Here is a 22,330-nt window from a genome sequence, read left to right as displayed (position 1 = left end):
CCATTTATTTTGCTTCATGAGTCGTAATGGTATTTATAAGTGGTAATTTGACCGTTTGACCCACATTCACAGGCGCCAAACCTAATCCTCACTAGACATTTTAAATACCTCAAGACAGTTTCTTGCAGTTTCTAGGTGTTTCACTCAAATATCCTATAAACGCACGGGCTGGAGTTATGGTACGAGGTGTCAGAGAGATTGATTTGGCTATGACTCAAAACATCTTAATTTCATTAGGCTCAGATTTGTGTACCTATACCAGCCGTTACAAAATGTTGCTCCCATGGTATGGATAAAAGCATTCGCATCTGATTACATGTGAAGAAAGCGTGTATTACGATTGTTTCTTTTGTGTGTTTGGCCAAACACATGCCGCGTTTCAATGGTCTTAAACCAATATGTGCAGTGATAACCTGGTCCTACCGAAATGATTGCCTGAAAGCAATTTTTGAGCAGTACCTGCTGAAGCTACTGTTTCATTGCACACAACAAGCAAGTGCTGGCCCAGCTGTGGTTGCAAACGCAGAGTAAACTACGCAGAAAATGCTTAGGGTGCCGAGTATTTTCGAAGGTTTGCGAACAACAACTATTGTTTTCCACAGGAAACCGGCCATGAAGTCGGCATTTTTGAATGGCATGCACAATTTAATTTCGCATTATCCGCACTTTTCCCGTATGCAGAAAGAATGAGTGATCACACGCTTTTGCCTAAAAACCACGTCAAGTGATGTAAAAACAACGGCTAATCCAGAAGCCAAGATTGACGAAACAGAGCCTTTTTTGTATTTGTGCGTTGAGTAGTACAGTTTGCTCTCTAAAATATTGCCCCGTTTTACCATGATTGAACCATCTTCGTCAGGACTGAGGTATAATTTCACCCAGGAGCGCCGAGAGAATGGGCGTACAATTGCATGACAAACTAACAAAGTGGTTGACAAACAAAGACGTTATCAAAGACGTTCATGACAAACAAAGACGTTGCTCGGCACAGAAAATTCTACACTCGCGAATGGACCATGCTTTTGGATGCGAGTAATATTTTGTTGTAAGATGTGTTGATCGCGGAAGACATTGCCTTTTTGACGTATTTCCTTTTGCGCTTCACCATCCGTCCACAAATGATCGAAGCATGCCTTCATTCCTTGACTGCAATATGAACTAGCTTAGGGATTGGGGATCTTGGTGGTAATATGGCTACTTCGGAGAACAATGCTTTCCTGCGTATATAGAAGGAGTAATGAAGCTTTCGCACTAGCCGTGTGAAACCAATTGTGAAACTACAGGAAGTCGGAAAAGAACGATTAGAATATGAGCGGTGTCATGATTCATTGCAATATATTTATGGCGCATCACAACAGTTGTAAAAGGTAGAAAAACCAACGTCCTTCTAGTTTACGCGGCTCGACTAGATGTTGTTAGGCTCTGCAATGGTCTGTGGGTAAAGAGTATATTTTAGTTAAGAAACTTACAAAGTCCGGCACATGCCTGTGTTTGTTTCCGCCCAGGAAGCCGTTTTATAGCATTCCACTTTTTGCGTTGGCTGGCATATCAGCCTGATACGGTGACATTTGAGGGACAGGTTGATGGAAGAGAAAAAGGATGGCAAGGTAATATTACAGCCTGGGATCTTGAGCGCCAATCTGCAGGGGTGAAAGGTGAAGTTGATAAGAAGGAGAGAAAATAAACATTTATTAGTACAAACGGTGGGGGTTGGGGCGTCACTCGGAGGAGTGGGTTTGCCTCAGTCCAGGTACCCTTGTGCCTTGGCTGAAGCCCTGGCACGGTGACCAGAAAGATCGAGTTTGCGTGACGGGAGCTTGTCAGTAGAGGCTCCCACTGCTCTGGGGAAGACATGCGATTGGCGTTAAGAAATCGGGTGTTTTCACGCCCCACATCGTATGGTAGGCATTATAAGAGAGAGAAACAAGTGACACGTGAGGTTTTATTGTGTAGGGGAGACTCCGCGGACGATGGGTGTGGTGTACTATGTTTGTATAAAACCACTACTTTTAGGGTAACCACATGAGCTTATTCCATCAATTTTGAAGGATGTTTGTCTTGTTAGGGAGCGAAGAAGAACGTTAGCTTACCCTACAAAGTCCTTATCTGCTTTGAGATAGTGTTTTTTAAGAAATCGGATTGTTGTTACTGGAGCACCTTTTAAGGCATTGACGGATCAAATATTTCTACTTCTTCCTCCTTTTCACAATTTTTTTCTCGCATTCTGTTGTATATATCTTGTCCCTTCAGTTATTTTAACAAATCGTTCAGTTTTTTGACAATCCTTTGTCTTCGGCTTTCAATGACCTGCCGGGGGTTTATTAGTTGAAAATATTCAAACTATTTAATATGTGTTGCGTTTGAAAATGCATATGAACTGATGCAGCTTGACGAAAATTTTTGTAGATATTTATTTGTGAATGTGTATCTTTCCAAAGTTAGGAATTTATTCAGGAAAATTGTCCCTGTCACGGTTCATTACAATGTAAAATTGTGTAATTTATATCACGTGCGCTTGCCACTGTAATCTTATGTACACGAGAACCACGGTAACTCAAGCTGGTAGATGCAGCTCAATAAATTTCAAAACGCAACACAAATATTTCAAGTAAGTTATCGAGGTCTACTTTAAACCGTGCAAGCAGTTTTAAGTAATACTTTATACACTTCCTAAGGCGTTTGTTATGACACTTTCTGGCAGACGTTTCTAACCCGATGTAAGTGCAAGGGCTCACACTCATTATAGGGTGAAAGGACGTCGGTCTTAACTGTACATTGCGCTCTCTGTACGGATTTTAATTGACAATATTCGCTAAGACTGCTACATCATAACAGCTCTGTAACGAATGGTGTGGCCTGTAGCTTTATAAGCATCGAATGATGCCGCAAACGTTAGGAATGTGGGGCGCTGCCTCTTGAAATCAATCGTAGTTATGTTTGATAGATAAGGCTAACCAGCGCTTTAGGAAAGTTCCTATTTAGGCTTGAGCTTCGTCTGTTGGCGTTAGCTAAAATACCAAGGAATAAACTGCGTCTGGCACAATCTTCACACCTTACCTTCATCAGACAAAATACGCTGCACACGTTAGCGCACACCTCCTGAGGAACCCCCAGTGTCGTTCAGGCTTGCCGGCGTCGTCCGGCGTCGTCTACGCGCCGATTGTCGTCTAGGCTTGCGTGTCTAATTGCGCATGTGGGTACCTCACGCCTTTGTCGCGTAGTCTTCGGTGCGGCGGACCCTTGGGCCGCTGGTTGCTGCCTTACACACGACGTAGAGCCTGAAGAGGTTGTATTGCCTGCGCCACGATTTTGGTCCGGAGCTTTGGAATTCGAGGACAATGTATCCAAAAAAGGGAGACCTGGGTGCTTCGGATGGAGTGGGCTTGACTTGGTCAGCCGTGACGACGTCTTGGCGGCCGTTAATGCCAAAGATGAGTCATTGCTTGCACCTCGCCGGATTGGGAACGGGCATGGCGTCGCTTTCTGTGCTCCCTCTGTCCTGGTAACAGCTGTCACTTTACGGAAAAGCTAGGTGGGACCTCAGGTCGCCTCTTTCTCCAGCGTTGCTCCGATAGGCCACGCTGTAGGAATTTGCGTTGTGCTGCAAGGATCCCCGGACTTTTCCTGGGGCTTTGTTTTTTATTTTAATAACAGCAATGCAAAGGCATGCTATGCCTCTGCTACAGGGGAGATCTTCGGCTATTTTAAATCGATGTCGTAATACGGCTTAAACGCTGGAAAGTGTTCACAATCTACCTGCCTAAGCCAAAGGTATTCGAGTTGCTTGTTTAAATATGTCCTATTTTTTATTACAAGATATTTGCCAAAAATGAGCACGGGGAAAAATTATAGCAATTAAAAGTAACCTGTTGTTACAAATGGTCTCAAGAAAACCGCGTAGGAGCGCAGCTCGTCACAATTTTCTTTTGTATGTCAATCAATGCATTTTACACATTTGAAAGGTCTTTGACTCGACCTTAGTGCTGGTGCGAATGTTTGCAAACTTGTGTGGAACTCTTCAAGCCTATTCTCAACAAAAGAGCAGTGGCGGGCAATTGTGGCCTAAAGCCATATTGCATGACGCCATGCCTAATCGAGGGGTGGAGGTTGCGCTTGGTGGTGGGACTAGGCAGATTTCACATAACAGTAAATTAGCCTAAACACGAAGTGGGGCGAAAATGTTATAAATGCGCCGTGGTCTCCTCTTCCAACCTCGTTAATTTGGAGCGTGGTTGTGTTCTGCTGTATACATAGCTGTGCGGCAAACTTAGCAACTCCAAGTGGTTTTAAGCTACAGCCAAGAACAATCGCGTTGTGTCTTTGTCAATGTAAATTTGATTCTAGCAAATACAAATATATCTTTAAGGCGTTTCAAACCTGGATTTAAACTAGGTTTTTTGGAAGCTGTCCTGGTACCAATTAAGCATACATACAATCCAAATGTGTTTATGTAAGCACTCTACAATTCAGTCTGCTCTTATTTTATTTATTTAGAGATATTCCTAACATTTGTTTTACCATAACCATATCATTATGTTTGAAGTTCCAAAATGTCGGTTTTTTTTTCAGCCCTAAGTCAGTATGGTTGCACTGCCAATGTCACCTCTACAGTATGCAAGCAGCCTACAGTACCTTTTGCAGAGGATGGGCCCGCCGTGGCAGTTGCGTAAGTGCAGAAATTTTTGTATTTTTGGTGGGTCATCACACACAATTAAGGAATGCACGTTACGGAAATCATTAAACCATAAAGAGAATCTAAAAAAAACCTACGATAGCTTTTTTTCTCCTCAGTGTTTCATCCGAAAGCGTGTGTTTATATATTGGCATCATTATTTAATGCAAATTTTTCTACTTTTCTGGGTTTTTGTTATTTGAAGAAAATCCTAATTTACTTTGCAAAGCAAAGATATCACTTACTGGACCGAAATTGCGCACTGATCATTGCTACCTTTCTCATAAATGCGGAAGAGCAATGTGAAGTGAACGGCAACAATGCCTTCATGGGGTGCAGTTTACTGCTCCTTTCGGGTATATATTTTTCTGCTATGAAGAGCCACGCATTACGTAAGCGATCACAAAGAAAACAAGATATAAAACTGGAACCAGCATTGGTACTCGGGATTTATTAGTTTTAATTAAACTATTCTACGCACTAATCTAGTCCTAGCACATGCGTAGAAGCGCGTTCTTATTGATGAAGTAAAAAGGAATATTGAGGTGTGTATTTAATCAGTTGGAGTAGCCGAACTGCGGAGGTGAACATTCGCTTGCAACTTTTTCATTATTCTTATCTCAGCTTCAAGTCCTCATCAAGCCCAAATGTACAAAACTATTTTTTTAATCTCAATCACACTATTTGATCCATCAACATAACTGTAAAATGGTTAATAAGATTGAACTGAAAGTACCTTCCCTAACTACATTTTGTTACCCGTGTATTCATTATTACAGAAATTTTTTATTGACTTTCTATTGCAAATTTTCCGCTGTGGTTTAGAAGAACAAATCTATTGCGTTCTAGATAACAAGTTCTTGACTATCAATTCACATTTTTTTTAGTTTTCGTTGAGTCATATCAAGTATATGTATTGAAGAAGCTCGGCCGCGGCAGCCCAGGGAGCTCGCACCGCCGGAGCAGTGCACCTCGTGACGGCAAATCGTCACGAGCCGTGAGCGACGAAGCACGAGTGACGCGGCCGGCAGTTGGAACACAGACACTGAGCCGACAGCACCGCGCTCGCATTCGACCATGGAGTACCACCACCGGCGCAATGGCTCGCCCCTCTCCGCCGCTGTTCCGCTTCGGTTCTTCGCTCGGCACTTCTCAATAAATGAAGGCGGAACGTCTCCTTACGTCCCCTTCATAATTGGTGACCGGGAAAGCGAGCTCGCACCACAGTTCGGGGCGTTCACGACAATCATCTCAGCGGCGTCACCAACGCTACGTCAGCGTTGCAATCGCGCTTTGGACTCGTCAGTCATGGCCTTACCACGCCGCTCTGGATTCCCAAAATCATCGGTCCAGCCACCTAATCTCACGCTTCCAGGACTGCCGGTGTTCTACGAGAAATACAATTCTTTTTGGTTCGCGCTGCTCGAGAGCCATTTTTTCATCCGCGGCAATAATAACCAGGGTCATCGCTACAATATCGCCAGCAAGGATGTCTCAGACCGCATTGAGGCACTACTTCGGCTGCCGCGTCAAAGCCACGATGTGTACAACGACTTCAAAAAGGCAGTCGTTCCTCATTTCAGCTGGATCAGCCCCTTTCATTGTCAGCAAACTTCTCCTGCTGCAACAACCACCGGTACATAGGCTGCGACTGTGAAGACGCCTAATTCAGTTCCGTCCTTTGTGTCACATGAACACTCTGCGGCCTCACCGGACGCGGTTACGCAAGCTACCGTCATCCACGCCCACGGAACTGTTGATATCACCATTAGGCTCAACCGTTTCGAGTTTCGGTGAGCTTTCTCGTGATATGGATAAGACTGACTTTTTCAGGCCAATTTCTACCTTCAAGTACAGACAATTTACGCAAAAGATGTGTAGGTATGGATGGCTCAGGCCGAAGCATTTTTCACCATAAACGGCATTGCCAGTGACGTTCTAAAATGCAAACTCGTGATTCTCCAACCGACCTCCGGTCGTTCATTCGCTACAAGCTGCTGGCTGCTCCATCAGTTCAATACTCCCTGCTGAGGCAAGCAATACTCTCGCCCACCAGCAGTCATCGGCACGACTCAGCACCTTGCCCGGCGACCTCATCCTCACCTATCAGCCCAGCAGCCCTGCCTACCCCTCAAGGCGTACCTGCATTATCTGGTTCCCCCTCACGTCTCGATTCCGCCACTGAAGTAAGTCAGACGCGCAATCCACATTCTTCCCCTGCCACATCCCCGGCTACACCCACAGCCGTGTTTTCTCAATCTGCACTGTCACCACACGGATACGCAACCAAGCCAGGTTCCATACCCGCTTCACAAGTGGAGCCCCACAACAAGCCGAATGCGTCCTTCCAATTTGACAGCGTATCATCACCGACACCGGAGGCATCGCCATCAGTTTTGTGCTGTACATCGCCTGGTAATTCAATCACCATAGCACCAGCTGGAACTCGAGCCCTGAACACTGACCACGGCACCACCACTGAGGCACCAGAGCGCGCGACGTCCGCCACCGAGGAGAGTGACGTTTTGCCATCTCGAATCCAACTCGTCGCAATTAATCGCAACGAGCAAGCAGCCAGTCGTCAGTTTTACCTCAGCAGTCAGAGGCAGCTGCAGGGCCGACATTGCTGGGGGCGAGCCCTACACCCCAAAATAAGACCCCACCTATTTAAGGATCTAAAACTCCACTGGCAGAGCAGAAATCTCAGCTGAAATTCAAGACACTTCCCCACGCAAGCCTTTAGCCCCAGCTAGCGCGTCTCCAGGAACGATAAACAGGAGTACGCACCACCCTCCAATCGGTCACCACCGAAAACGACCGCCGGCACGAGGATAGAATCACCAGGGTCAACACGAATGCCGCACCAATTGCTACGACGTAAGGTACGACAGCCAAATGAAGCCCCTCCGCTGTGGACGTCTTGAACTGAAAGCTTGTGTGAATGTGTTCCGATGTCCGCTACGGCATGCATCATGTGTCAAAGCAAGAGCCTCATGCTATTTTTGGTGCGAGCGCTCGCCGCCCGAGCAGCCAAATTTGGTCAACGTGGTCCCCTCCATTCCTGGGTGCAACATGCCGCTTAGCCAGAAGCAGCCGATGTTTCTACTTCCTCGAATATTTCTGCATCGAGTGACTCGCCCAGCACTGAGAACCCTTGGATGACCGCCCGAAATAATAGCGAATAACCGGACAGCTTCAACGGCCTGACCAGGACAGGACAAAATTTGTAAATATTGTACAGCAAGCCATTCCCCACCCTTTGGGAGGGTGGCTCGAATGAACTGGTACTTATTGTACAGTGCGCATAGGACATTTTTTGTTATCAATATTTTGTTCCTTTTTTGTTATTCGTACTCTCGCGTCTCACCACGAGACCACTGGAGGGGGAGTAGATGTTGCTGCTCAGCCGGGGCAGCCGAGGGAGCTCACGCCATGGGAGCATTTCACTTCGTGACTGCAAATCGACATGAGCCGCGGGCCACGAGGGACGAGTCACGCGGCCGATAGTTGGAATATAAACACCGAGCCGACAGCACCGTGCTCGCACTCGGCCAGGCAGTACCACCACCGCGCCATGGCTCGACCGTCTTCCCCGCTGTTCGCCTTCTGATCTTCGCTCGCCACTCCTCAGTAAATGAAGGAGCAGCGTCTCCTAACGCCCCATTCAGTATTTTTATTAGAGTCTGTTAATTTCCAGTCGACTCTATTGAATTTTGTTGGATTTCTTGTTGTGTTCCACTTGAGAATCATTAAACGAGAACCTATCAAACATACCTAACAGAGCATTTTTAACTTCGTAACAGTTCGTTTATAAATATTTCAACAATTCTTTGTAAAATTCAGTGCACTGTGTTAAACAGTCATTAATGAGTCAGTTTTATTAAAAAATATTTCGAAAATAGCTTTTATCAGAAATATTGTATGGTATCTATTGAGCAGTTTAGATAGTGAGAGGTGCCTTTTTTGGAAAGTTCCCTTCAGTTCTCCGGAAAACATAAAAAAAATCTCGAGGCTCGCAGGGTTCACTTAGCTACCTCCCTGCGTAGCCTGCGAAATGCAACAAGGATAACGTTTTTTTACACCTGTACAGTAAAAAATGATCAAATCATTTCTTCATGAAGCACGTTGGTCATTGTAGCAGGCTACTTTAGAAGTTTGATAGTGTGTGCTGAAGGCAGTGCAAGAAGGCTGCAGTTCAGCGAATATATAAAAGTCTGTGAGGTGTTAGTGTCCTAAAAAATTTATCCACTTCACTCATTCCTAAAATGGCTCGAGAGTGAAATGCATCAACTTCTTTGGCTTCTGCACTAAACGCCTCAATCCTGGGGGAAGGAATATTTGTGAGCAGACAGGGAGCCGGAAAATTACGGACACGAAAAGTTATGATGTCCAATTTATTTTTCTGGCCATAAAAAACTCCACACAGACCTACCACGACTGTTTGAGCCACCACATGAAAGGAGAAACCCAAAACCTTTACAAAAACGTACCCGTCAGCCGTTGGATTTGAAAATTTGTGAAATTTCAGTGCTTCGAATAAAAAAAACAGAATTCCGCAGGCATCAACTTGAATGAACTGAATTTGCAAACTGTAGCCCTGACTAAAAAACTAAAGGTAACATCATTGGAATCACTGCACACTGCTTTATGAATGAATGAACATGTGGTGCTTTGTGCGAAAACACAAGTGCAAAAAAAGAAATGAAGAGTCCAGGAAGATGTGCGAGAAAAAATAATTTGAAACTTTCTGTTCGCAAATTCTTTCACACTCTTTAATGATGAATCGGGCGTATGCGTTGCAGTCTGCTCTAAAAAGCAAGCTGCACTAACCAGCAACTTGAAGAGACTGTAAATGACATCGTTATATGCACATGTCTGGCTTAATCGTAACAATATCAGGGGACGGTCTCAGAATAGGAACGTCTCTTGAAGTAAATTAACACACAAGGAAAAGATAAATGAGCCTTGTTTGGGTAAAGAACACAATAGTGCAGTAGCTGAAATGGAGAAATATTTCAAGAGCTTTTTTGCTTGGCACCTGCCGTGGTAGATCAGTAGCTCAGGCGTTGTGCTGCTGAGCTCTAGGACGTGGTTTCGATTCCGGGCCGCGGTGGCCGTTTTTCTGATGGAGGCGAAAAGCAAAAACACCCGTGTGTACGAGATGTCGGCGCAAGTTAACAATTCCCAGGTGATCAAAATTAATCCTGACCCCTCCACTACGGCGTGCCTCATCACCGGCGTTGCGTCGGTGCATAAAACCGTACAATCAATCAATCAATCAATCAATCAATCAATCAATCAATCAATCAATCAATCAATCAATCAATCAATCAATCAATCAATTAATCAATCAATCAATCAATCAATCAATCAATCAATAAATGAATCAATCAATCAATCAATTTTTTGCTTTTTGAGGTTTTCTCTACAGTAGCAGATATAAAGAAATTTATTGATACAGTTCTGACCAAACATTTTGGTCATTCCTATGGGCAGAAAATTTACGACAAGTCGGTAGCTAAACCCTCGCTCAATGACAGCTAGCGTCGATCAGAGGCGCGTCTGGTCGCATGCTCACCCAACATGTTATTCAGTGGCTTCGAAATACTGATCTCATGGTGTACATTGTCATCAAAATTGTCCCGAGAGAGACAGTGAGTAGGTTGGGATTACACGGGATAGCAGATTTCAATATATGGTAGCAAGTCGAGCAAGCGCCTAAGTCCAAACTGCCAGAATTATTTCCAATGTCCTACACATGTCTGTGCTATAGCGCATGCTGTCTATAACATGAGACAATAACTGGCTGCTAAGGAATTCACGAAAGGGTACATGAAGGGAGATAGCCCTTCGCGGTAAACTACTTATATATGATCAATATTCTGTTGTCTGCTTGCGAGTACTACACGCACAATTGCACATGTTGTTCTGCATATGTTTTAAAGGCGAAGTGCTTCGTTGCCTTCTGAATAGGCCACGGTTGGTACAAGGATCCAGAACAAATGCCCAACACTGCGCAAAATCTTTTTCAAGGCAATAATTCAAAGTAGGAAGCGGATGCAATGTAGACCTCAACTTTAGCTTTAATAATAATTTGTTCATGTTATCTAATTTGTTGAACACACTTGCCTCCATATGACTTGTGGTTCTGCCTCTCAGTTTAGCTCTGTCAGGCGTGGTTGCAGGCCACATTTCTTGTGCCTGTCATTGATCTGATTTTACCGCCGTCTGCTTGGGTTTTGCAACTTTGTTAACTACGTTCGTCGAATACTTGCCTAAAATACTAATGCTGGTCTTTTTATTCAGAGACTTGGAACTAGGTAATTAACTTCTCCTTCTCCGCTCGGTTACTGCACCGGGGCTCCATTCCCTTACAGCACTATACCTGCAGTTTTATTCATTCAACGCTTGCCTCCACAGGTGGCGTTAGATCTGGAGCTTAAGATACATACAAATGAGGCATGCACGAAAACACTATGCAGGCACAGAAGACCTTAAAACACTGATTGCTGGCAAAACGTAATTGGTAGTACAAAAGCCTTACCATTGAAATTGTTTTATTACATACGGTATTTCAGACAGGGTGAGAAAAAAGGATAATTTAGGTTGCTCTCGAGCCTCAATACATAAAACAACTATTTATGCCTCGCAAAATAACCGACGTGTGTAAAGCCATGTAGGTAGTACTGCATGGCAACAGTCATGGTGAAATGGGCATGAGCGCTCGCACAGAATATTGTTACCTTTTATAACATCGTCACTCCTATTGTGGTGATGTTAGGATGAATCCCAAAGCTTTGCTGACACCTTTTGTGAAGGTATCGTCACACATCACTTTGCAAGCATGTTTACCATGCGATCACAGTGCACGCGCACAAAACGGCAGCACAAAATATGTTCGCAAACAGTAGAAAATTATGTAAATGGCTACGTCTTGATTATGTTCACTGTATCGCATCCAGAACTCCAATTACTGATCTTTGATGCTTGTCGACAAGCAGGGCACAAAGCAGAGAAATCGTAAACCGGACGCAATAAACCATATATTTGCACAAAAATCTGACAACGCCCGCACAAACTTCGCCCCCGCCCATCTGGAATTGTTGAGAATAAGCGACTTTGGTTTGGTCTCGGGTCCGTTTGCAAAGGTAATGCCACAGCGATGCAATTTTATAAACATTTAGCGCGAAAAGTGCACACCAGACACACAAAAAACCGACTGGTGTCTGTGAGTCATGTGTAAATATTTACAAGAACTTATTTTATCAAATATTTACCAACTATTCCACCAGCAGCATACTTATGCTGCAAGTAGTAAGACACCAGGCCTGGTCGATAGCTTGGCCATGAGCGAGTTGTGACTGCGTGGGAACATTATTCTCGGAAGGTGCCCGAGGCAACTCAAAACCGACTCATCGCCACGTGGGTGGGGTATGTCTTTTTTATCCGTGGCCCCACGCCCTCCCCCTCGTCGGCGAACGGCAGCACAACACTTGGGAAAAATCAAAACATTTCAATATTTTCGAACAGTTCAGTAGTTTCCGAGACGCTTCCGGTTTCGGGCTTCTGGTGAATCGTTCGAGTCCGCGAACACGTTATTATCTTCAAAAAAACATGGTCCGCGAACACGTTAATATCTTCAAAAGAACTACTTTTCTTGGCGAGAGAGTGCTTAGGACAGCGACAAGTTGCACGCCAGCTCACTTACGTTCGTCACCGTTGTTTTTATTTTTCCGTTTCTATTCTTCTTTTGTAGTGACATGAGGTAGTGCCAGGCTCCTTCCCTTTTTTTGGTAGCTGTGCAATGAAGATTACTTGTTATTCATCCCTTCACCACGCCTGCATCGAAGGTTGATGCGCGTTTGCTCCTTGTAGGATTCTCTGTATTGCACACTGCAGTTCTACAGTTGTTATCGCATACAGTTCAAGTTATTCTCAGAAAATTCTTGAGGTTTTGTATGCAAGGTATTTTCTGGAATTATGACTTCTTGAATAAAGTCCATGACCGAACAACGATGTGGCCGAGCTTGCGTTTGCTTGGCTTACATCTTTCTTTTCCAAGTCTTCTATACCAAAGAATTTCAGTAGTGTTCTCCTTTTTTACGGGCAGGGGTCGACTCTAAAGTTCTGCTTTTTGTTGCTCTGTGTAAATACGCGTATTTGCTTGAGGTGAATATTCTTGTAGCGTTTAGTTTCGTGCAATATTTTGATATCCCTGGACAGCATCGCTTTTAGTATAATGCCGCTACAGAGGCATGCGGAATTTCCGCAGTATTGGAAATTTGCGTTTGTAACTATAGGTGATGAAGTCACTCTAACACCTAGCCACCCTCCCTCCGGGGCACAACGTTTAATAGTATTATATATTTAATAAGAGGTTGCTAGAGCTATTTATAGAAACCCCGAAAACTAGAAACCAAGATATGTGCAGCACCTCTAACCTCCAGGCTCGCCGTTATTTCCCGGCCGCGATCTGCATGCTACTTTTCGAAAGACTGCCTTCAAATATCTAACTGCTCGTCAGTTGCAGTGAAGCTGCAACTTAGCGGTAGAGAAGATACCTGACCCATATTGTCAATGCGTGGTAAGGTATCACCCAGGGTAAGTTTTGAACATAACCTGAATGACCTTTTGGAATATGGAAGATAATTTTTTTGCTCCACTTACTAAAAAAACTAATTTGTTTACAAATATGCTGCTGATAAAGGTTTCTGCACAACCCTTACTAGTTTATTATTATAATCACTGCATTTTTGCGCAGTTTACTAATCCAGACCGTTCGATTTTCATTTCAGTTGTTTCTATGGATAGCTCAATGACTTTTTAATGAAATCACTGATTGAAAATATAAAGCTAGAAAAGAATACCATAACAGTAACCTGCTAACCTTATTATTACCGACTGAAGTAGATACAGCGAGCAGTGCTGAAACAGCTCTTCACTGGTGTATGTTTTACCCTGATGGGCGTTGTCATTTTGTGGTCCAAAGTGTTTGGCTAGACAGGTGTCAGTAAATTTTCTTTTGCGTTTTCCCAATAAAATTTCGACTTTGTGATGGCTAATATCAAGTGCCGTTAAGTTTGAATTGTGATTCTATTAGGCCTCTAAAAACTCAACAGGAATTGCGTTGAAACGAACAATTCATTTTTGCAGTGTATGCCATAATTCTGTCTTGCGTTTATCGTTTAGTGACACCACTGTTTACACCTATCAAGATAAGTAAACCCATCTTACAAAAAAATATCACTCCGGCTGTTCTGTTTATGGTTTGGGCAATGTAGTATGATTTGGGAAGAGGAATATTATACCACTGTTTTCACATCTCTCATTTTATTGTTTGTGTTAATTTTATTGTAGCGCAAGTTCTGTTCTCGACATGGACTCGCGGCCGCAGTTGGTTATCTAATGCGTCGTGGTTCTGATCTACTATCTGATGCGAGCCTTTGCAGCGCAAGTTATGCCGAATTATTGGTGGAAACATACCCTCAGTATCTACAACGCTGGGTCTTACCAGCAGGTACAATACATGACCTAAATGACTTTGTTACAGAAGTTGCATAATACACTTTTCCCCACGTTTTGCGACATCAACCAGCACCTCTTGATATGCTGCAACCGAAGAAGTAATTTTCCCGCTAGTACTTAGAAATACAGTAGCGTGTCCGCAAGAGCGCATAGCCAACTGGCCCATAAAAACGTCCGAATTTCCGGTTTTTCATGGGATGTACGCGTCCTCGAATGGCTTTTCTGCCGGTTCATGTTTGCAGGTGGCCGAGAACACACAAAATTTCATAAAACACTGCATAACTGATCTTTATAATTACATCCCGGAGAAAACTTTGGCACGTTTTATCAGTGTAAATATATATATATAAAATAATTTTAACACAGGCTGAAAGAAATTCCACCCGAATTGTGCGCCTCTTTGGGGGTTACTCTTGCGAAGCTCCTTGTCAATTCAAAGTCCACAAGCAGAGTGCTCACTAGCGTACAAAATTCTACTTCAGTTTATGATGTGCACAGAGTTTATCACGGAAAAGTGGTGTGGACTGCGATTCACATGATAATGCTGCTACCGTATTTATACCATGGGACGCCGGAGCATGCTCCATCAACTGATCATAGGCCTATATGTTGGTGTCGAAAAAGTCAGGCAGTAAATGGGTAGCTGCTGGCGAACCACGGCTCTGCCGATACTATTAGGTTAGGGATATTCCCAAATGTGCAAAGCACTCGTGAAAAGAAAGCTGCGTTTTACTATGAATACCATAATATAACTACGTTACGCAAAGTAATCCCATTTTATGGTATTTTCTGAGTGTCTATTTTTAGACAATACAGCAATGCAGCTCATCATTGGGTGCTTTTCGAAAGCATTGCGCATTTGAAGCCAAACCTATTCTTCCAGAATGTGCACTTCGCGGGGACATTACTCAAGAAATCGCCGAATGAAAACATCAAGGTGTCCAGTAATGGTCGCACCCTGAAACCCACCACAAAAAAAACAATAAATGAAGCAATACTCGTCTTAGAGGCTGCACTTTATTTGCCTTCGCATAAATACGGCACCAGAAGAGGCATTTTACACTGTGAACGTTGATACCACTTAGAAAAAAGCATAGTCCTAGCACATAGTTGTCTGGAAAATAATAAGTTCTTGTAACAACAAAAAACACTGTAACAACATAAAACACTAACGAACCAATTCCCGCTAGGGGAACATGAGCCATTCTTTTGAAATAAAACGCGCAGTGGTAGTATATATTGGCTGTAACTTCCTTTATAGGTGCTCCATAGGCGCTCGTTAAGACATTGGGTAAATTATTTTGCTTTTGTAGAAGCATTTGATTGGATGATCGGTGTTCCTGATACCAAGCCAGCAGGAACTTTACGCATAATATTGCATCTGCGGCAGCGGTGCGTCCTTTTATCTTTCCGTGCCCTCTAAAAAAGCAATGGGGTGGAGTATTTTGTTTAGTACCCTTTGACCCCTGGTACTCATCAGCCATATCATTCTCACAAAAACATGCGAAACCGGCACAAATGTTACTTAGTTCAAATTCCGGAAGCACGACCGTTTCTTCCTGGTTGTGAAGAACAAAGGCACCGTATAAGTTACTCCTGCCTCGGTAGGGAAGCTTCAAGATGGTAATGCTCCGAACCCGGCGCGTCTATTTTTGCAAAAGCAGGCTTGCTTCACGCTGAGGAGCCATTGAGCTGCAACGCCTCACGTGGCTCCTTTGCAAAATCATTATCATCACCAAAAATTAACAGAACTGTTAAGCGCGCAGAAGGACAGCAAGACACCCGGATGGTACAGACAAACTAAACAGCAGACACGATCACCCTTTTGAGACTGAATAACGCTGTGCCTTATTATGCCTTTTTATGCCTTAAACTCCAAGCTAGTCAAAAAATAGGAAACTGCGTATAAAAACATGGCCACGTATACAAAAAACGCACAACAACGTTAGTATTTTGGGTAGTCATGTGTTTTGCGTACGTAGGTGCCCTATTATTTTAAATGTAATGCTCAGTACATAGACAATGTAGTTGCCACCAAACCAGCGTGATTCATACAATCGAACAAAAGTACTGCCACTCCCGTTATACCATAAATTTCCGAACACACTGACAACTCAATAGATTGCTTTGTTGGGCAAGTTGGTTCATGGCTTCAAAAAAAGTATACAGAGCGCAATGGACGAGGATAGAGAAACACAGTAGACTGACGAGCCCTAATTTTTTTCAAGACAGTGACAACTCTTTTATGTTAACTAAAGCATCTCTGAACCCTTAGGTTTGTTGTTCGATCAGTTAACGTATTTTAGCTCAAGCTAAGTATGAAAATAAAATGCTCCCAATGCGAACCTGCTCAGAGACGCGCAAATGCTTACTAAAGTGTGTGTTGTCTGATCTCTAAACATGCCTTGTAGAAGGAATTCAAAAAGATTCTCTCAACTACAGTACCGTTATTCATGTATTAGGCGTGGGATTTTCCGTTTCACCTTGTGACATCGATGTTTTCTTGCCGGCAGGGTGGTGCTTGCTATCATGGCAGCCGTCGTTCTTGGAGCAACGCTGTTTGATTCCCACCAACGTAAGAACGCGTGGAACTGCGAAAATCGCCTGAAATCATATGGTGCCACAAACAGTGAAAACCCCGATCCTTGCGTTGGACTTCCTGGTTGGTTGGCGTTCTCAAACGTCGCTTTTCTCAGCTTACCGTTCCAATCTTACAGAGCTAAAGAGATTGATGAAAATTAACACACAATACTACCACGTGTGAACGCTGACTGTTAACAAAAAATTGCAAAAGTACATAAATATTCACACACTATAAAAGGCAATATATTCAAACTGAGCAGTTTTAATATTCCCAAGTGAAGAATGATACTTTTAAACGACTATCGCTATGTTATGATCCCTGAACGTAAGTAGCGCCATGCCTAATATTAGCATGAAATCAACAAAAGCGAATTTTCAAAAAAAAGTAGTCACTGCACACTAACTTCTCGCGTTGCGTATGGTTATGCTGAAGAAAACGAATCGACGTTCTTGAATAAATGGACGCTTAGAGTAGCCAACTTGTGCAAAGAACTAAGAATAACGAATAAACAAGCTTCGAAGGAGCCCTGAATAAAGGACGTAACACGCGGTCGTCTGCGATAGAAGTATGTTGGCATCTCCTCTGCGCGCATTTATCTGCAGTGTTCCCGTTGCAGGCAATAAATATTAATCAAGAATTTTATTGATAAAACACAGAACGCCAGGGCAATCAACGGGTATGCAACATTTTTTTTCTTTCGTCTCAAAACAACCTCGACGGCACGAAGGGCAGTACCAGTGCTTCGCTTATCCAGAAGATAGCCATACGCCGCATAATGTTCGAAACAGAAAACATACACTTGTGAAAGGCATGGTTTGCAAAATATACAAAATGTTTTGTTGTTGTCAGAAATGCGATTCCAACTTCAATTCAAATAGCTAAAGCAGCTTTATCTGGCTGGGACAGTTATGTGAAGCCTTAAGTTGATGCATCAGAAATCTTCTGAAATTCTCTCCAAACACGTTCTGCGTTTGGTGCACAGACATCCTAGTCCGGCAACACTAACAGACATGCCGTATTGCCCCGTTTTCATGCCACCCGCGATCGCAACGTGCGGGTAAGTTTCCGCAGGCCAATAAAAAACGTTATGATGCCGAGTTTAGCATGAAGATGTAAAAAAACAAAACCACGTACCTGGCGGAATACGTTTTAGGGAACTCATAGAACGGCGGCAGCGAAAATATCCTAATATTCTGAAGTTAGCACGACCATCGCCCGCGGGAAATAAAACAGGAGATTGCAAAACATTGGATGTTCTTCTGATTTTACGAGACTTGATGTAAATATTTTACACGTGCTGGGAGGTTAGCTTTCTTGCTGCCAATTGGAGAATTCCACGCATAAAATTTTTTTTCTTGAAAACGAACATGCTAGGGCTTGGGAACTCGTTTAGAAATATGTGGCAACTGTTTGAATACGTGAAGTGCAAACTGAAGTCTGGGGGGTACTCACTGGGCATGATGCCGCTAGGTTTCTTATTCTATCCGCAACTAAACATACCTGGTTCACGAGAGACGCTGCTTAGGAGTGCATTTTTGCAGCAATGACTACTAAAAGAAGTGCTCTTTGCAGCAGCAGGAGAAACATGTGCAGTATCTGGCTAATAAATGAAATAAAAATGCGGGTGACAAAGTTTGCTCCGGCGATACTGACATTCTTTTAAATTGCATTGAGCACGATTTCCACAGGCGTTTCTCTACAAATCGCCGTTCCTGGCCTCGTTGAAGCTGATCTTGTGCTTAAGCCCGATTGTAACAAGCAGCGAATGTTTAAAGGTACTTTTACCAAAACTCTGTGCGCGTTCAAATAGTACAAAAACGGAGAGGACACCGTGGTCTTAATTCGGTTGCAGAACATAGTTTCTGTGAACCGTTTGGCGTTTTAAGGATCAAAATAACATTCGCGATGCGGTATTTTTTTGATCACATAAAATTATAAGACATAAAAATTAAGCAAACTCTAAAGTACACGTAATAAGAACCAAAAAAATGCAGTAGCACCAACGTGCAAAATAAGTTGTTTCACCAGAGCTTCAGTTTTTTTTACATACTTAGGAAAAAGAACGAAGCATATGACGTCCTTGCTTACATGTAGTGAAATACAATACTCAGTTTCAGTCTGCCTAATTGCAACAATTTTGGTGCGTCTGTATGTTTGTCTTTTCGTCTTTCTCTTTTTTCGCCAATTCAAGCTCCTGGCAAAAATAAAGAGAATTCTGTAACGATAACTATATTTTCACCCAAAACATTTTGAAATACTAAATACGGAAGCATGCTTTGTTCTACTGGCCACTTTTTCTTAAAAAAACAAATGTATTTGAGGCAGAATTTAGGTACATGTAACATTGGCAGTGTTCCTGTGATGAAGATGAAGATGATGATTTGTGTTTAATGGCGCAAGGCCAACGAGTGCAAAAAGCGCCAGAGAAGAAGTTATTTAATGAAGAGAAGTGATTGCCACAAAAAGGTAGCTATGGAAAGGTGTAAATCGGACATAGTAAAATCAATAAGAGATAATGCTGATGGCTGGTGTATATGGCCAGATTTGATTATGCATGATAGGAAATGAGGTTTGAAACTTGACATCTGACAAATAGTGTATGAGCCTGACCAAGGCCTACAGTATTGGTAAATAAATACCTAAACATGAGCGTCACAGAAACAATGGCGTCGTCACCCAGTAACAACGATGGGTGAACGGACAAATGCTCTCTGTAGACTTCTCTGAAGATTTTGTGTCGTGTTGTGTCGAGTGCCTTGCATTGAATGAGAATGTGAACTAGGGATAGGGCCTCCCCACACGTGCTACACAAGTGTCAAGGAGATCCCGTGAGCAGGTGTGAGTGCGTTGCATGTGTATGGCCTACCCGTAATTTGACTAAGGTAAGACCAATGTGCCTGTTGTGTGAGTCAGTAGTGTATTGTCCCAAGTGTGGTTTTGTTACGTGCAGTTTGTTTCTGTCTGTTCGCTCCAGTCTGCTTGCCTAGTTTTATAGAGTTCATTCTGATGTGTGACTTGAGATCTGTGAAAAGTAGAGTTTTGTATGTTTACTGTGCTTCGGAGTGCAGCAATTGCGGCCATTTAATCCGCCAGTCTATTTCCGCCAATGCCAGAGTGGCCTGGCACCAAACACACAATCACCGCAAGGTTTGACGAATAAGATATTGTAATGATTTCAAGAAAAGAGTAATGACATGGTTTTTCGATGATTTTCCGAATGGTGATACGCGGACGACCCTCAGTGAATCTGTGCAGATGATGGAATTACGAATATGATGTTCAACTATGTGACCTAAAACTGGAAAAATGTCTTATGCTTCCGCCGTAAAAGTACTACTCTTTACAATAATGGTCCTACTTGCATCAAAGTTGGGTCCATGTGCAGCACAAGGCAATGCAGTGAACATTTTAGACGCATCAGTGAAAAAATTTGCAGCCCTGTATTTGTACTGCAGATACATAAAATTCTGCAAAATCCCACTTCTTGGTGCCTGTTCCTATTGTATTGCATGAAAGACAACTCACACGACGCAGGACGCCGTGGTGCTACAAGATCAGTGTGAGATGATTTGAATGTATCAAAGATGGAGACCTCATAAATAGTCATGCCGTGCCTCACTCTCCGCGAGAAGGAAACAGAAATTGGCAGACGGTTTAAAAAGAGTTGAGTTGTGGATAAATCATTAAAAACTGGTCTAAAGTGATGGTTATTCAATGATGAGACTTTGGAGGCATATGGAAGGTCAACATTAGTTTTCTGGTACTCTAAGCACCACTTTTCGCACTTTGCATAAAGACTGTGAACAGGATTTGTACGGAATCTGCCACAAGAGAGGCGAAGTCCCAAGTGAAGCACAGGGTCGAGCATTTTAAGTGCTGCTTTTGTGGCTGACCCATACACAACACTTCCGTAGTCCAACCGTGACCCTACAAATGAGGCATAAAGGCGAGGCAGAAGTTGTTTGTCTACTTCATATGAATGGTAAGATAGGACCTTCAGAATATTCATTGTTTCGGGCATTTTTCTTTGAGTCGTTTTATGTGAGGGAAGAAAGTGACTTTTTCGTCAAACATGACACCCAAAAACTTGTGTTCTTTTTTATCGGGATTCGGGCTTGAATCACCATTTCGAATAATGTCAGGATGGAGCTGGATGCCGCTTTTCGTCTTACCGACGAGACCATTTTCGTCTTACCGACGAGAAAGTTTGTTTATGCTAAGCTGGACCTGCCATTCACATATGGACACGTTACATAATTTAAAGATATTTGAACATCATCGACATAAACGACGCAAGAAATAGAGGGTGGCAGTGCCTTTCGGAGAGAGCTCATCTTAACGATAAACAAAGTGCAGCTCAAAATACCACCTCGAGGCACACCATTCTCCTGCACGCGAACATTTCGTAGTGCCAACCCAACTCTAACACAGAATGTTCGACGAGACATGTAACTAGAAAGAGTGTTCAGCATGGCACCTTAAATACCAAAAGATTTTAAGTCTATAAGAATGCCGTAGCGCCACGCCGTTCAATAATGAAGGCCTTTGCAATATCGAGAAATACCGTCATGCACTATTGCAGGTGAATGCATGCATCCGTAATGTAAGCCTCTAAAGAAACAAGTTGATCAGTTGTAGGCCACAACACCCGGAAGCCTGCTTGGCAGCTCTGGAGAAGACCACGGTACTCTAGAAAGTAAAGAAGTCTCCTATTGATCATCTTCTTGAACAGCTTACACTGGCAGCTTGTCAGGGCAATGGGTCTATAGCTGGCGGGAGAAAAAAGGTCTTCCCCCTCCTTCAGAAACGCCACAACTATGGCTTCCCCCTACACTTTGGAAGCTGCCGCGAAAGCCATATCTCGTTGTATAGGTGTAGGAGTGTCTTAAGAGTGTCTGCGTGTAGGTGTTGTAAAATGGTTTATGTAATGCTGTCTGCCCCTGGAGCTGATTGCTTACAAGTGGCAAGAGCAACCTTCCGCTCATGAAGCGTGAATTCAGAGTTGTAAGCAGAATTTCGACATGTTCTTGTCTCGTAAAGGCTTCTTTTCTGCAGATGTTTTGTGTTGAATGAAAGTGTTAGTGTAGTGTGCTGAGCTGGACGCATGTTGGAAATGTTGAGCGAGTGTGTTAGCCTGGTCTTCCAGTATGTCCCATGTTGTACTAACCAAGGGCAGGCTGCGTTTCTGTTGTCTTTAAGTTTACGTATTCTTGTCCCTACCTTGAGCGTCTGGGTGCTAGCTGTGTCAACACGGGATCACTTATTTGATGTCAGCCAATTTCATTTGCGTACTAATCAACTCATACACTGAGTTCATGAAAGTGAGGGAAGCGCGCCCTTTCCGAAGGCCTTTTCCCATTAAAACGAGATGAAATTATCGGACCATGGGTACCGTGGAAGGACACCCCACGCTTTGTTCAGGGCGTCTCCCACCCGCCTGCAGTTTTCATACCACCAGGGCCTCCTTCGGTTGCGGGACGCACTGGAGGCCTTTGGAATGGACTTTTCGGCGGAGTCGAAGATGTGCGCCGTAAAGAGTTTGGCGGCTT

The 22,330-nt window shown here is 43.4% G+C and overlaps 1 protein-coding gene across 1 annotated transcript in view; it reads left to right on the top strand.

Moving 5' to 3' along the window:
• The window catches only part of LOC144141238 (nose resistant to fluoxetine protein 6-like), a 78,867-nt gene that overhangs the window by 14,153 nt on the left and 42,384 nt on the right, over nt 1–22,330 (top strand). Inside the window, exons 4-5 of the mRNA XM_077672796.1 lie at nt 4,570–4,666; nt 16,711–16,859. Of these exons, the coding sequence (XP_077528922.1) occupies nt 4,570–4,666; nt 16,711–16,859 (246 nt within the window). The remainder of the gene's footprint in view (nt 1–4,569; nt 4,667–16,710; nt 16,860–22,330) is intronic.

The sequence above is a fragment of the Haemaphysalis longicornis genome, unplaced genomic scaffold (genome assembly GCF_048455015.1).
Source record: "Haemaphysalis longicornis isolate Haplotype H1 unplaced genomic scaffold, Haemaphysalis longicornis Haplotype H1 scaffold_6, whole genome shotgun sequence".
NCBI classification, from domain to species: Eukaryota; Metazoa; Arthropoda; class Arachnida; order Ixodida; family Ixodidae; genus Haemaphysalis; species Haemaphysalis longicornis.
Note: the sequence above shows the minus strand (reverse complement) of the source record. Positions and strands in the feature narration are given on the sequence as shown.